This window comes from Lotus japonicus, chromosome 3 (genome assembly GCF_012489685.1).
Source record: "Lotus japonicus ecotype B-129 chromosome 3, LjGifu_v1.2".
Taxonomy (NCBI): Eukaryota; Viridiplantae; Streptophyta; class Magnoliopsida; order Fabales; family Fabaceae; genus Lotus; species Lotus japonicus.
The window spans coordinates 68,517,657-68,530,964 of record NC_080043.1 but is presented as its reverse complement, the minus strand read 5'-3'; the positions used below and the strand labels follow the sequence as shown (position 1 = coordinate 68,530,964).

Genomic DNA, 13,308 nt, shown 5'->3' with positions numbered 1-13,308 from the left:
ACCACGCATAAGCATCTCTCACACTATAAAACCCACTGCTATTCGCCTTCCAAATCTAAACATCTTTTTGTTGAGCTCGCAAATGAGATTCCACTTGCTCCAAACGTAACTTCATCTCAGCTGGCGCCTTCATGTACACTCGACGAAGATCCCAACTATTTCCCCCCACCAGATCAGCCAAAGTGCAACTTGTATCAACAATATTCACATATGGAATGGTACACGTAACCACACCCTTACTATTCCAATCCCCATACCAGAAGGACGTTCGCCCATCTCCAAGCCGAAACCTGAACCCCTGTCGAATTTCATCCCAGGCCTTCAAAATACCTTTCCATAACGGCGAACCACGTTGCCTCTGCATGATCCCCAACACGTGAGAGCCCTTGAGATACTTATGTTGCATGACCCGAACCTTAAGCTTTCCTGGATGATGAAGTATACTCCAAGTTGCCTTACCAACTATTGTGTTTGCTACCAACATATCTCGAACCCCCAGACCACAGTCCTCCCCGCGACGAGTTAGTTTTAATATTTTATCGTTTAATGAATTTTTCTTTAAATTTATATCTGATCCGATCTAATCTATAACAGTTTTGGCTTGGATTTGATTTTTCTGTTTTAAGTTAACTTTTTCTCCCTTTAAAATTGTAATATATAAATCATAAAAAATTAAAAATATATAATAATAAATGCAAGAATAAATCATTTATATTTATAGTGTCAATATAGTATTCACAAAATATTACATAGCCAACATTTCTAAAAATTATGATTGTATTTATTTACTTTGATGCATATTTTATTCAAATAATTATTTAAAAATATATTTATTTAAATATATTTTTATAAATAAGTATGTGTCAAATATTAAATATGTAAACATACATCGATGTAGGGGATGCGTCTTACGATGGGGCCCTTCTTATGTGAGAATAGTTAAAATAAATCGTAATCCTTTGATCTAATTATGAACAATCAAAATTAAAATTTAATTTTTGGTCATGTGACCACTTAGAGTGAATATTTTTAAAATGTTACATGACTTAATGTTTTAATCATAACCACTAATGATTAGATCTAACGATAGCGATTGATTCTCACAGTCTCACATAAGGAAGTAATTCTCATAAAATACATTCCCTAAGGATGTAAATATAGAGTATGAATGATATAGATATGTATAAATAAAATTATATATAAATATATGTAAATATTCAGTTTGGATGGTTTAGTTAGTTTTTGAAAATCAAATTCGATCCAATCAAGTAAAAAAAATGATTTTTTTTTTTTCAGTTTTCAGTTTTATTAAAGGCTTAATTCCATTATGGGCCCCTGATCTTTCAAAAATGAGCGATCCGGGCCCCCTGTGTTTAAACGTAGCGGTCAGGCACCCTAACGTTTCAAAAAGGTGCGTTCCAGGTCCTTCTATTAGTGTCGTTTGTTTGACCAAACGGAGCCAGTGACGTGGATTTTCTTTTTCATTTTAACATTAATTTTTTTACCCAAAAATTCCCCCCCCCCCCAAATCAGAAACACGATTCTCCCCCAACCCAACCTTCTCCTCCCACTCTTTCCCTCTTCTCCCTCGTGACCCCTTAGGGTTCCCCACCGCCCAAACACTATTGCTGTTGCCAGATCTGAGTAACCTCTACAAAAAGCCCTTGAAGCAACATGAAGTGTTTGGAAAAGAGATTGAGGCGACGAGATCGAAGTGTTTGGAGGCATGAAAGTTCAGATTTAAGAACGAAGCGACGGGATCGAAGTGCTTGGGGCTTTGAGTTTCATGGAGGTTGGGGTTTGTTGGTTTGATTTCAGGTTCTCTTTCTCTGACTCGATCCCTCCTTCTCCTCCCTGTTGTTTTTCTGGCTCGATGGAGAGGGTGAAGGGTGGCGATGGAGGTCGAGGAGGGTTTTGGGGTTTCTGATTGGGATTCAGAGGTGGTGGTGGTCGGGTCAGGAGAGAGCTTCCGGATCATCCGTGGGCGGAGGGGGATTTTGGTTGCTGGGGCATGGTTTGGCTGGGGGATATTGGTGAGTTTGGGGTCCGGGGAAATGATGGGGGTGGCGACAGTGGCTGGTGGTGCGGCGGAGGAAGGAGGTTGAATCTGGGTTGGGGTTTAGGGATTGGTGTTCACCAGCCTCCTACCTTCGACAACTTGAACACCCCATTCCTCCTTGTTTCACATTCTATTATGAATCTTCTTAATTTCCTGAGTTTTTGTTTTTGTGCTTGAGTGTGGATGAAGGTTGGGTTGGGGTTGAAGCCGCACCAAGAATGCACCAAGAATATCCTCTCAATCTCTCTTCTCTTGCTAAATTAGGATGAAATTAGGGTAAAAAATTGGGGGGGACCGTGTTTGTGAATTGGGGGGGATTTTTTGGGTAAAAAAATTAATGTTAAAATGAAAAAGAAAATCCACGTCACTGGCTCCGTTTGGTCAAACAAACGGCACTAACAGAAGGACCTGGAACGCACCTTTTTGAAACGTTAGGGTGCCTGACCGCTACGTTTAAACACAGGGGGGCCGGATCGCTCATTTTTGAAAGATCAGGGGCCCAAAATGGAATTAAGCCTTTATTAAACTTTGATTTTTTTATTTGTATTGGACTGGAAGGAGAGGAAGTCACTTATCCAAAGTATAGAGAAATGAATGGGAGAAAATCATTCCCTTAGAGCTTCTTCATCCCTAACTTTTGGTTCTTAGCACTACTCACATGAGTCCGAAGTGCCACATAGCCTTTAAGCAATTTATGCAAATTTTGCTCCAACCACGAGTTCTTAACTTTGAGTTCTTATCACTATTCCTCTTGTCCCACATAGCCTTTAACTTTGAGTTATTTATATTTTTTATTTTCGTAAAGCAATAAGGGAGGTAGGGATGGCACCCGCACGGGGCAGTGTCTTCCCACTCCCTGTCCCAACATATTTCTTATGTCCCCGCTCCCATCCCCATTCCTTGCGGCGAGGTGAATTTTCACTTCATCTCGTTCCCCATCTCCCCACGGGGATCTCTAACATGTCATTAAAATTTTAAATTAAATATATAAAACACACAAGTTTATGCGATAAATTCAAAGATCACAAGTGACATTACAACTACATCAAATTCAATATAAATATATGATAAATACACAAGTTTATGCAATAAAATTCATCGCACAAAGTTGAAGTCATAAAATAAACAATTTTGAAACGTAAAGTACAACATTCAACTCAAAAGATCTAAAGTCCAACGCCCAAAATATTCTCTCAAGCATTCAACCCATCCAAAAATTGAAGTTTGTATCGTAAGCAATTCAATATTTGTAATTGTGTTAATTGTATTATAACGTATATATACGTGGCGGGACTCTGCATGGCACGGAGAATGATCCCCATTCCCGCCCTCAAATTCTTATCGCGGGGATTTTCGTCCACATCCTCATCCCCACAAAGTTGAAGTCATAAAATAAACAATTTGAAACGTAAAGTACAACATTCAACTCATAAAAAATCTGAAGTCCAACGCCCAAAATATTCTCTCAAGCATTCAACCCATCCAAAAATTAAAGTATGTATCATAAGCAATTCAATATTTGTAATTGTGTTAATTGTATTATAACCTATACATACGTGGCGGGACTCTGCAGGGCACGGAGAATGATCCCCATTCCCGCCCTCAAATTCTTATCGCGGGGATTTTCGTCCACATCCTCATCCCCACAAGAGAAAATTCCCCAAGGTCGGGGTCCAAACGGAGCAGTCCCCGCGAGGTTTCCCAATCCCCATCTTCAGGTAGAAACTGTCATCCCTAAAGGTGGCATGTATAAATATTAAAATGGATGGAATATGTAAAAATAAGGACAATGAAATGAACATTGTTTGTAGTTTCAGAAAAACATTGACAAAAGAAAGGTGCAATGTGATCGAGATCATTTTCTATATGTTTGTTCTTCAATTTGCAATGTCACTCAAAAGCCCAACAAGAGACCATGCCCTGTCCCTCATCCATCCCTCATGGTGGAAGACACTAAAATTAAAGGTCAACTATCACTTGCTCTATTTTAATGGAAATATTAACGTATGGCTAGATAAATTACATCCCGGCTATTTTATTGGAAATTAGACAACGAGGATAAATGTGTAAATAAAAAAGGAATATAAGTGAGTTTTGTACAAGTTGGATAATGTGTACAAAAATGAAAAAAAAATGTAAATATAGTTGGGAAAAACATTGTTACATGTATATAAATTGAAATAAGTTAATAGATGATTTGAGGTGGCAATATCTATATATGTTAAGTTCAATTTTTATAGACTTCCATTCAAATTTAATAGATTATAATTTATAATAGATAATGGATAGAATTTCTTTTTGTTACATAGGAAAAGAGAGATTGATGGTATTGGTCAGTTTTTCATTTGTCAATGTGACTAATAAATTAACAGCAGAGACCATGCCCTCTTCACAAGTCTCATACTCCTCTCATGGCTAGACCAGACTTGGCGGGGGATCATTCATTATTCACACGTTCTTGGAATTCAGACAGCATAGAAGCCACTTTAAGTAAGAATAAGAATAGGTTGCACCAATTGCTAAAACTGGAAAAAAATTAAATAAATAAAGACCCACCGGCCGAATTTTAATATAAATAGAGCCAGTCATGAACCATATAGAGCATGCAAATTAGAAGAGGTGACATTGGTGAAAGTCATTAGTCATGGATATGTCAAGCAGCAATAGTTTAATACTGGTCCTGGTGTTGTTTGCATTCTGTTGTGAAATGCAAATGATTGCAGGAATAGACTATGTGACATGCACCTCTCTTGGTAGCCCATGCTTTGGGAAGAAAAGGGAATGCCCTTATGAGTGCCCTCTTAAATCACCATCTGACCCAAAAGCTAAAGTCTGCTATATTGACTGTTCTTCTCCCACCTGCCAAACTTATTGCAAACGTAAGATCTTTATTTTCTACCTTCATTTGCCAAGTCTAAACAAAATTTTATTAGCCTGTTTTGTATGTGCATCTAACACACTTCAAAGCACTACACATTGTAGCTATTCAATAATGTGGTTTTCTAGCTAGTTGTGGTTTCTGGACTAGAAGTGAAACCAAACACACACTGTAACCCTATATTATTACAGGTTTGGATTCACTTTTTATTCTCATGATCGAGTCCAAAATCACTTTTTCCATGAAAATCATTCTACTCCAAGTCTCCAATATTAGTACATAATTGATTTTACTTTTGATAAGGCATTTCTTGTAGCTTCTAAGAAATAGAATTGATTTTGACTTATTAGAAGCATAACTGAACATACACATTATGTAACTTTCGGTCTAGACATGTAAAGGATTGCATGTCAAACTTGGATCAGACACTCACTTATAACATGTTTGGTTTTGCTGTTGAAAGCCTCACAATCACTTATCCAAACTTATTAATCAATTAAAATGCTTGAGTTGGCATATTCTTCATGTAAGTTCATCTTCATTTAATGTAACAAATTTTCATTTCTTTATCTGATAACAACAGGTTACAAACCAGACTGCAATGGTCGTGGATCTGCATGCTTGGACCCTCGCTTTGTTGGAGCAGATGGCATTGTTTTCTACTTCCATGGAAGGCGCAACGAGCATTTCACCTTAGTATCTGACGCCAACCTCCAAATCAACGCCCGTTTTATCGGTCTTAGGCCTGCCGGTAGAAGCAGGGACTATACTTGGATTCAAGCATTGGGACTCCTCTTTGATTCCCACAAGTTCACTGTTGAGGCCACCCCAGCTGCTAACTGGAATGATGGAATTGACCATTTGAAGTTCTCTTACAATGGAGAGGAACTTGTCATCCCAGAAGGTTACCTCTCTGCATGGCAATCTCCAGAAAATCAACTGAGAGTGGAAAGAACATCAAGCAAGAACAGTGTTTTGGTTAATCTGCCTGAAGTTGCAGAGATATCTATCAATGTGGTTCCTGTCACTAAGGAAGACAGTAAGATCCACAACTATCAGATTCCTGATGATGATTGTTTTGCTCACTTGGAGGTGCAGTTCAAATTCTATGGTCTATCCTCCAAAGTGGATGGGGTTCTTGGAAGGACTTATCAGCCTGATTTTCAGAATCCGGCGAAGCTAGGTGTGGCAATGCCAGTAGTCGGAGGGGAAGACAGGTACAGAACCTCATCACTTCTTTCTGCAGATTGTGGTGATTGTGTATTTGCTCCTGGTCAGGCTTCAGAGAAGAAGAACTCCATGATGGAATATGGTATGCTGGATTGCACTGGTGTGGCCAACGGTGGCAATGGAATAGTTTGCAGAAGATAAATATATGAGTTGTTGGAAGTTGTAAGTGTGATAAGATAATATTTTCTTTCTATTGGGAAAAAATAAATGTACTGTGCACCCTGATTTCTTGTTTGTATTCTTGTTGAATAAGAAGTGTAATCTTGTGTTTGTTTATTTCATAAATAAATAAATATTGTTGTGTCAAGTAAGGCTCTCTCATTTCATATCTTCAATAATATCAGGCCAAAGATCAAGTCTTTAGTTGGATCTAATTTGCCTTGGATCTTAAAAAATGATACCTCCAAGAAAGTGCCATATAAAGTAAAATAATAACAGACACAGGAGATATTTGGACATACATATATTCAAGCATAGACAACTATAAACTTATCATGTAAAAAAAAACCAAGAAATGGAATTTAAGGTGAAATATTATGAAACTAGAACAATTATATATTCTAGATTGTACAAAAAATAATGGGAAATACTTAGTTTCAAGGAGAACTGGTGTATTGAAGAAATAGGAGAAAAATAAAGCATCTCTAACTATTCATGTCTCAAGATTTTCTCAGAAGTTTAACATCATTTTCAACTTATTGAAGTTCCATATTGATTATAACTATATACCAATTTCATAGAGTACTGAAACTTTTAAAATGAATCTCTTTAGCAGCTGAATGTAAATAGTAGAACAGCATCTCAAGAATTCCCAGAGAATTGAGAAAGAAAGTCATTCAACTCATAAGTGTATTCTCCTACTTGCCGCATTTATGTAATTAAGAACATGACCTCCATATATTCTAAGCTATAAGAAGTAAGAACAACTTGGGAGCTGAACTCCAAATTGCTTTATGTTTAGTACAACAGAATCTTAGGGCACCTTGCACCAGCTCATTGGTACCCATCACTATAACTCAAGTATTTTACATTAAATTGCTTATGGGCAAAAAAATGGATTATAAAAGCAGTAACTAAATAAGAAATAACCTTCATTCACCAATCAGGACTTTTCAAGTCCTAACGCCAGAGCCACCCCACCATGCTTCATGGCCCTTGGCCAGCATCATGGATCAACAAAGAGCTCATCTTCCGCGAGGATTAACTAATTGTGAGAACACTGCACTTGTGGCAACATCTTCTGGATCCTCATCCGTGCACGAGTTTCCCCCTTCAATCATACTCACACTGTTATCAAAATGCTCAAGGGGTGTCAACTGAATTCCTGTAATGTGGTTCGTGCTGTTATCTTCCGGTTCCATGAGTGCTGATGAGGTCTCTTGAAGCTGCAGAGCATATTCAAGGTTCCACAAGACATCTCCCATTGACGGCCTGTCCACACCGTACTCGGCCAAGCACTTCTCGGCCGTCTCCCCGAATTTCTTAAGCGAAGCGGGATTCACCTTTCCTACCAGATTTTTATCCATGATTTGTTCAAGCATCCCTTTTTTCTGCCAGCTCATTGCCCACTCAGCAATATTAACCTGCTCCCTTGGAAGTACAGGGTTCAAAGCTGGTCTTGTGCATAACACTTCCATTAACACTACTCCAAATGAATACACATCAGATTTCTCAGTGAGCTGTTGCCTTCTGAAGTATTCAGGATCAAGATAACCGAAACTTCCTTTCACAGCAGTGCTCACATGGGTCTGATCAAGAGCAGGGCCAGCTTTGGAGAGGCCGAAATCAGCAACTTTCGCAACAAAATTCTCATCCAAGAGGATATTTGTTGTCTTTACGTCTCGGTGAATTATGCTCTGAGATGCTCCGGTGTGGAGATAATGAAGGCCTCTTGCTGATCCAATGCAAATTTCTAGCCGCTGCTTCCACGATAGAGGTGGCAGGTCTGATCCATACAAATGGCTCCGGAGGGGTCCGTTAGCCATGTACTCATAAACAAGAATCATTTCTGACCTCTCATCACAATAACCAATGAGAGACACGAGATGGCGGTGGCGAAGCTTGGATAACATTTCAATTTCAGTTCGGAATTCTGCAAGACCTTGCTCAGATCTCGGGTTACCCCTTTTAACAGCCACATTAGTCCCATCTTCAAGTGTTCCCTTATAAACCCTTCCAAATCCACCAACACCAAGTAGCAGCTTCTCATCAAATTTGTTTGACGCGTCTAGGATTTCCTGGAAACTGAAGAATCGTCCCAGATTTGATGAAGCTAAAGAAATGCAGCTTGCAGTTCCACTCTTCTGTGATGTTGTTGACATCTTTGTCAAGGTCAGAGAGTTTCCATACAGGGGTAAAGGCAGCCATGAATGGCCGCCCTGTTGAGGAGATGACTTCGACTTGCGCCCCACCAAGCAGCAACAACACAAGCCAACCAATGCTACAGCAGCTAGAGCCCCAACAACAGAACCAACTATTATCCCTACAATGTTCTTCTTTGAACTAGAACTAGGAAGAAGAATGTCAACCGAAGAAAGCCCATCCAAGCTCTTTAATGCGTTGCTGATCTTCATTATCTCCAATCCATTCATAGTGGCATTTGTGAGATCAGCCATTGAATCAGGACCAACACTTACAGTCAAAGTGCTAGAATCTGCTGAGACATTGGAAACGAAGTCCTTGAAGTAAGCCACAGACAAGTCATTAGTTATGGATGAGAGATCAAAACTTACAAGAGCTGTGTCAGAATTTATGTACAAATTAAACACTAAAGTGTTGAGTGACTTGCTCATAATATCACAAAGGTGCACCCGGACAAAATAAGAGAAATTTGGATCCACAGGGAAGACCCAAGTAATGTTGAAATTTTGGTCATTCACATTTGCATCCCCCATTGTATCAGCAGTGGCATAGACCAAATTCGGGGCTGTCTCAGGCGTAACACCTTCCGGATACTTGATGGTCGAAGGGTTGACAGACACATTGAACACAGAGCTGTTCATATGGAGGTATTTCAGATCATTCACCCAAGTCCTACCCAGGGTGTCATTTTGAGCAGTGATCAAAGGACCCCCCATGTTCACCCGATAAACGGTTTCAAAGGCAAGTTCAGAAAGTCCAGAAAACGGTGCTATCGGGTCAACAGCCAATGCCTGATCAGCAAACAACTCATTTGGCATCGACACAACTTCAATTGCATTGACAAAGGCAACTGAACCATTTGAAGGAATGAAGGTCATAACCAATATATCCGAAGTAACATTGATTGCATACTCCTTGAACATAAAAGAACCCTTGTGCTTCTTAAAGCTGAAGTTGCTCAAGAGAACAAAATCATCAGTAACCACTGTTAATGAAGCAGAAGTCAAATCATGGCTGGATTTGGGAAGAGGGGAAAAATATAGCCTTACCCAGTGCCTACCTTCTTTCCGAATTTCAAATCGGTAAGAAGCTTTCTCGGTGAAAACCCGAGCTGATTGGTAAAATGGAAAAGGGGCATTAGAACTAGAATTGGAACTAGCAACAACAGAGTTCCCAGTTTTCAACACAAATGAAGAATGCTGTGAATCAGGAATATAAGTGTGACCTTGGAAGGTGATGTTTTGGGAAGAACCACAAGCAATTAGATAACTCTCAGGAGGAGTGTACAATGCAAATGACCCATTAACCAGAACCAGAAAAATAACCAAAGAATAAAGAACCCATTTTATGAGCTCCATTTTAGCTTCCCCTGAATCTTCACAAGTCCATAAACAGGTTTAAGTACTCCCAAATCACCAAAATGGAATCCACTTGACTACAATCTCAAAATCCGGATCCAAGAAGACACCAAAACTGCAAATCCCAATCTCAAACAGGTGGTGGAGAAGTCACACAAAACCTGCAGCAACACCGGATCTATCAGAACCAATGCAAAGAAAAAGAACCACACATTTCTATTACAAGCAAGAGACAAAATACCAAGTTCCTATAACGTCACAAACCCAACACAAAGATACAAACTTTAGCTTAATGGGTGTCTTAAAATCTAGTAAATGTGCATTTTTTCTGACGTAAGTAGATTAAACATAGGATTTCAGTTCAGCAGGTAAAAAACAAAAAAAAAACAAAAAACAAAAAACTTACCTTAATGTGAACAACCTGGTATCAAAGTGAACAAGGTTTGGATTTGGAACATTAAAGAAAGACCAAGACCCAGATTTTCAGATTACACAAATGAAGCTTGAATAGCAATACTACTGAAAACTCATCAAGTTGAGGTTTTTAGTGTGGCTGCAAACACACTTTTCCAGGCTGTTGATTAGGCTGTCATATGCAGAAGGGAAAGAGAGGACCCCACATGGAAGAAAAGGGATGTGAAACTTCAAATCAAGTACTACTCTAGTTTCTGTTCTTCCCATAAAACCAGCTGTTCCCGCAAGATTTTGCGGTGTGATTTTCAGAATCCAGAATCTTTGAGAAGGATTGAATTTAATAATATAGAGAGGGCATTTGGATTTGCAAAATTCATCATTTGATTTGATCTATTAAGAAAATAATTTCCTTTTGCTTTTACTCAAATTATAGTTGGTTTAATATCAATATTAAAATAGAAGTCAATAAAGTTGGTTTAATATCAATATAGTTGGTTTATTAGATGCACTACTTATGGATGACACTCAGGTCACATACCTAAAATTTGGGAGTACAATTATACATGTGTGTGTTTGATTATCAGTTGAGTATATAATATTATTTATTAGAGAGTATAGGTATATTGTTGATATGAAAATATCGGTTTCAATGTGTAAGTGTGTGCCAGCTGGAATGCCAACTGGACACAACCGTAACTTCTGTTAGTAACAACTGTCAAATTTGTTAGAGTCAGTTATCTTTTTGTTAGAGGAAGTTACTGTTCAGTTAGCTTGTTCAACAAGCCACTGCATCCTATATAAGGATTCAATCTCTCATTGTACAATTAAGTTTTATCATAGTGAAGTAGGTTGTTTGGTTGTAGATAACCGTCATCAAAGCACTGTATTCTTCCATGATAGACGAATCAGAGAAACGAAAAAGAATTTGCATCTGAATATTTCACTATGATAAAACTTAATTGTACAATGAGAGATTGAATCCTTATATAGGATGCAGTGGCTTGTTGAACAAGCTAACTGAACAGTAACTTCCTCTAACAGAAAGATAACTGACTCTAACAAACTTGACAGCTGTATACAACTGTTACTAACAGAAGTTACAGTTGTGTCCAGCTGGCATTCCAGCTGGCACACACTTACACATTGAAACCGATATTTTCATATCAACAATATACCTATACTCTCTAATATTATTGAGGTTCATTCTTAAAATATGGTCACTATATAGGGTTTGGCTTTGATGTTTGGGTTGTTTTAGTTTGTTCTTAATTACTTCATGAGATGGTTCTTCAATAATATATTCTGCTTTAAAAAATATATATATATATAATATGAATATACTTTTATTTTTATTTTTCTAAAAATTGTATCAAGTACACCTCTGATCTTGGTGTAGGGGTTCAGGCATGGTGAACACAATGTCGAAAGACATTCTAATAGTGAAGTGAGTTTTTAGATTAGAAAGAGAATCTCAAAGTCAACAAAATGAATAATGTTAAAGTAAATGAACAACCAAACATGTATTTATATGAATGATGATTGTTATTTTTGTGACGTGGTATATATACGTGTCTCCAAAGAATTTTAATTAATCGGCAAACATTAAGACGGCCGGGGTGTGTCTTAACTATTGAGTTGGTTGAGATGTTAATGATAATTTCAATTTATAACAAATGTTACTTTTTTTTTCCCCAAATGTATCCTCATGGGTTAACGTAACATAACCTATATCATATCTAAAAGTTAAAGAATGCCATGGTAGTTACACAATGCAACTGAAATACTTTAGGCTATAAAACTTATACAGAATTCCTCTTAAGCGACTTAAATATAAATCCAACCATATGTTTAACATCAACAACTTTTTCATCAACAACTTTTATGGCTTAATTGCACTTTTGCTCCCTGATCTTTCACCTTTGTGCGATTTACCTCCCTCATCTTTAAAATGAGCGAATTCCCTCCCTCTTCTATTAATATGTGCGATTTAGGCCCTTCCGTTAGTTAGCCGTCCAATTACTAACGGCGGTTGCTATTTTCACCCTCCCTTTTACTAACCACACCCCCATATCAGAAATAAAAATAAAAATAAAATAAAAAAATGGAGGTAAATCGCACAAAGGTGAAAGATCAAGGGGCAAAAGTGCAATTAAGCCAAAAAATAAAAAAATAAATGAAATAAATGAAATAAATTAAATACAATTAATAGAAAATAAAAAAAAACTGAAAAAAATATTTTTATAAAAATCAAAGAAAAAATAATAAAATAAATGAAATAAGTTAAATACAAATAATAGAAAATGAAAAAACATTTTTATAAAATCAAAAAAAAAAACTGAAAAAATTATTTTTATAAAAATCAAAGAAAAAAATGTTTTTATAAAATCAAAGAAAATAAAATATTTTTTTAATTGAATATAGAAATTTAAAAATAAAATAAAAGAATAATTATTTTTAATTTAGTGTAGGTGGTGCAAATAGAAACAAATTCTTCTTTTATTTTATTTTTAAATTTCTATCTTCAATTAAAAAAAATATGTTATTTTCTTTGATTTTATAAAAACATTTTTTTCTTTGATTTTTATAAAAAAAATTCAGTTTTTTCTTTGATTTTATAAAAATATTTTTTCATTTTCTATTAATTGTATTTAACTTATTTCATTTATTTTATTATTTTTTCTTTGATTTTTATAAAAATATTTTTTCAGTTTTTTTTAATTTATAATTTTTTTTATTTTCTATTAATTTTATTTAATTTATTTCGTTTATTTTTTATTTTTATTTCTGATAAGGGGGTGTGGTTAGTAAAAGGGGGGTGAAAATAGCAACCACCGTTAGCAATTGGACGGCTAACTAACGGAAGGGCCTAAATCACACGTATTAATAGAAGAGGGAGGGAATTCGCTCATTTTAAAGATGAGGGAGGTAAATCGCACAAAGGTGAAAGATCAGGGAGCAAAAGTGCAATTAAGCCAAAATATATATATTCCATATTAAATCACATCACT

At 36.7% G+C, this 13,308-nt stretch overlaps 2 protein-coding genes across 2 annotated transcripts; one reads left to right on the top strand and one right to left on the bottom strand.

Annotated features, from left to right (window-relative positions):
• The first annotated feature begins 4,653 nt into the window (after positions 1–4,653).
• LOC130745467 (uncharacterized) lies at positions 4,654–6,474 on the top strand. Its single transcript, XM_057597752.1, has 2 exons — positions 4,654–4,938; positions 5,521–6,474. Exons 1-2 carry the CDS (start codon positions 4,704–4,706, stop codon positions 6,306–6,308), a joined length of 1,023 nt encoding a protein of 340 aa, XP_057453735.1. The 5' UTR covers positions 4,654–4,703; the 3' UTR covers positions 6,309–6,474.
• A 512-nt stretch (positions 6,475–6,986) lies between these two features.
• LOC130745466 (receptor-like protein kinase THESEUS 1) lies at positions 6,987–10,663 on the bottom strand. Its single transcript, XM_057597751.1, has 2 exons — positions 10,293–10,663; positions 6,987–10,047 (listed from the first exon to the last, which is right to left on the bottom strand). The coding sequence occupies exon 2, from the start codon at positions 9,884–9,886 to the stop codon at positions 7,352–7,354; it is 2,535 nt and encodes an 844-aa protein (XP_057453734.1). The 5' UTR covers positions 9,887–10,047; positions 10,293–10,663; the 3' UTR covers positions 6,987–7,351.
• Positions 10,664–13,308: the final 2,645 nt, after the last annotated feature.

What these genes read in the sequence shown, in the direction of transcription:
- LOC130745466 (XM_057597751.1), bottom strand. Translation starts at nt 9,886, where the DNA reads ATGGAGCTCATAAAATGGGTTCTTTATTCTTTGGTTATTTTTCTGGTT.
- LOC130745467 (XM_057597752.1), top strand. Translation starts at nt 4,704, where the DNA reads ATGGATATGTCAAGCAGCAATAGTTTAATACTGGTCCTGGTGTTGTTT. An exon ending in CTGCCAAACTTATTGCAAAC is followed by an intron (nt 4,939 to 5,520) that starts GTAAGATCTTTA and finishes TGATAACAACAG; the next exon opens with GTTACAAACCAGACTGCAAT.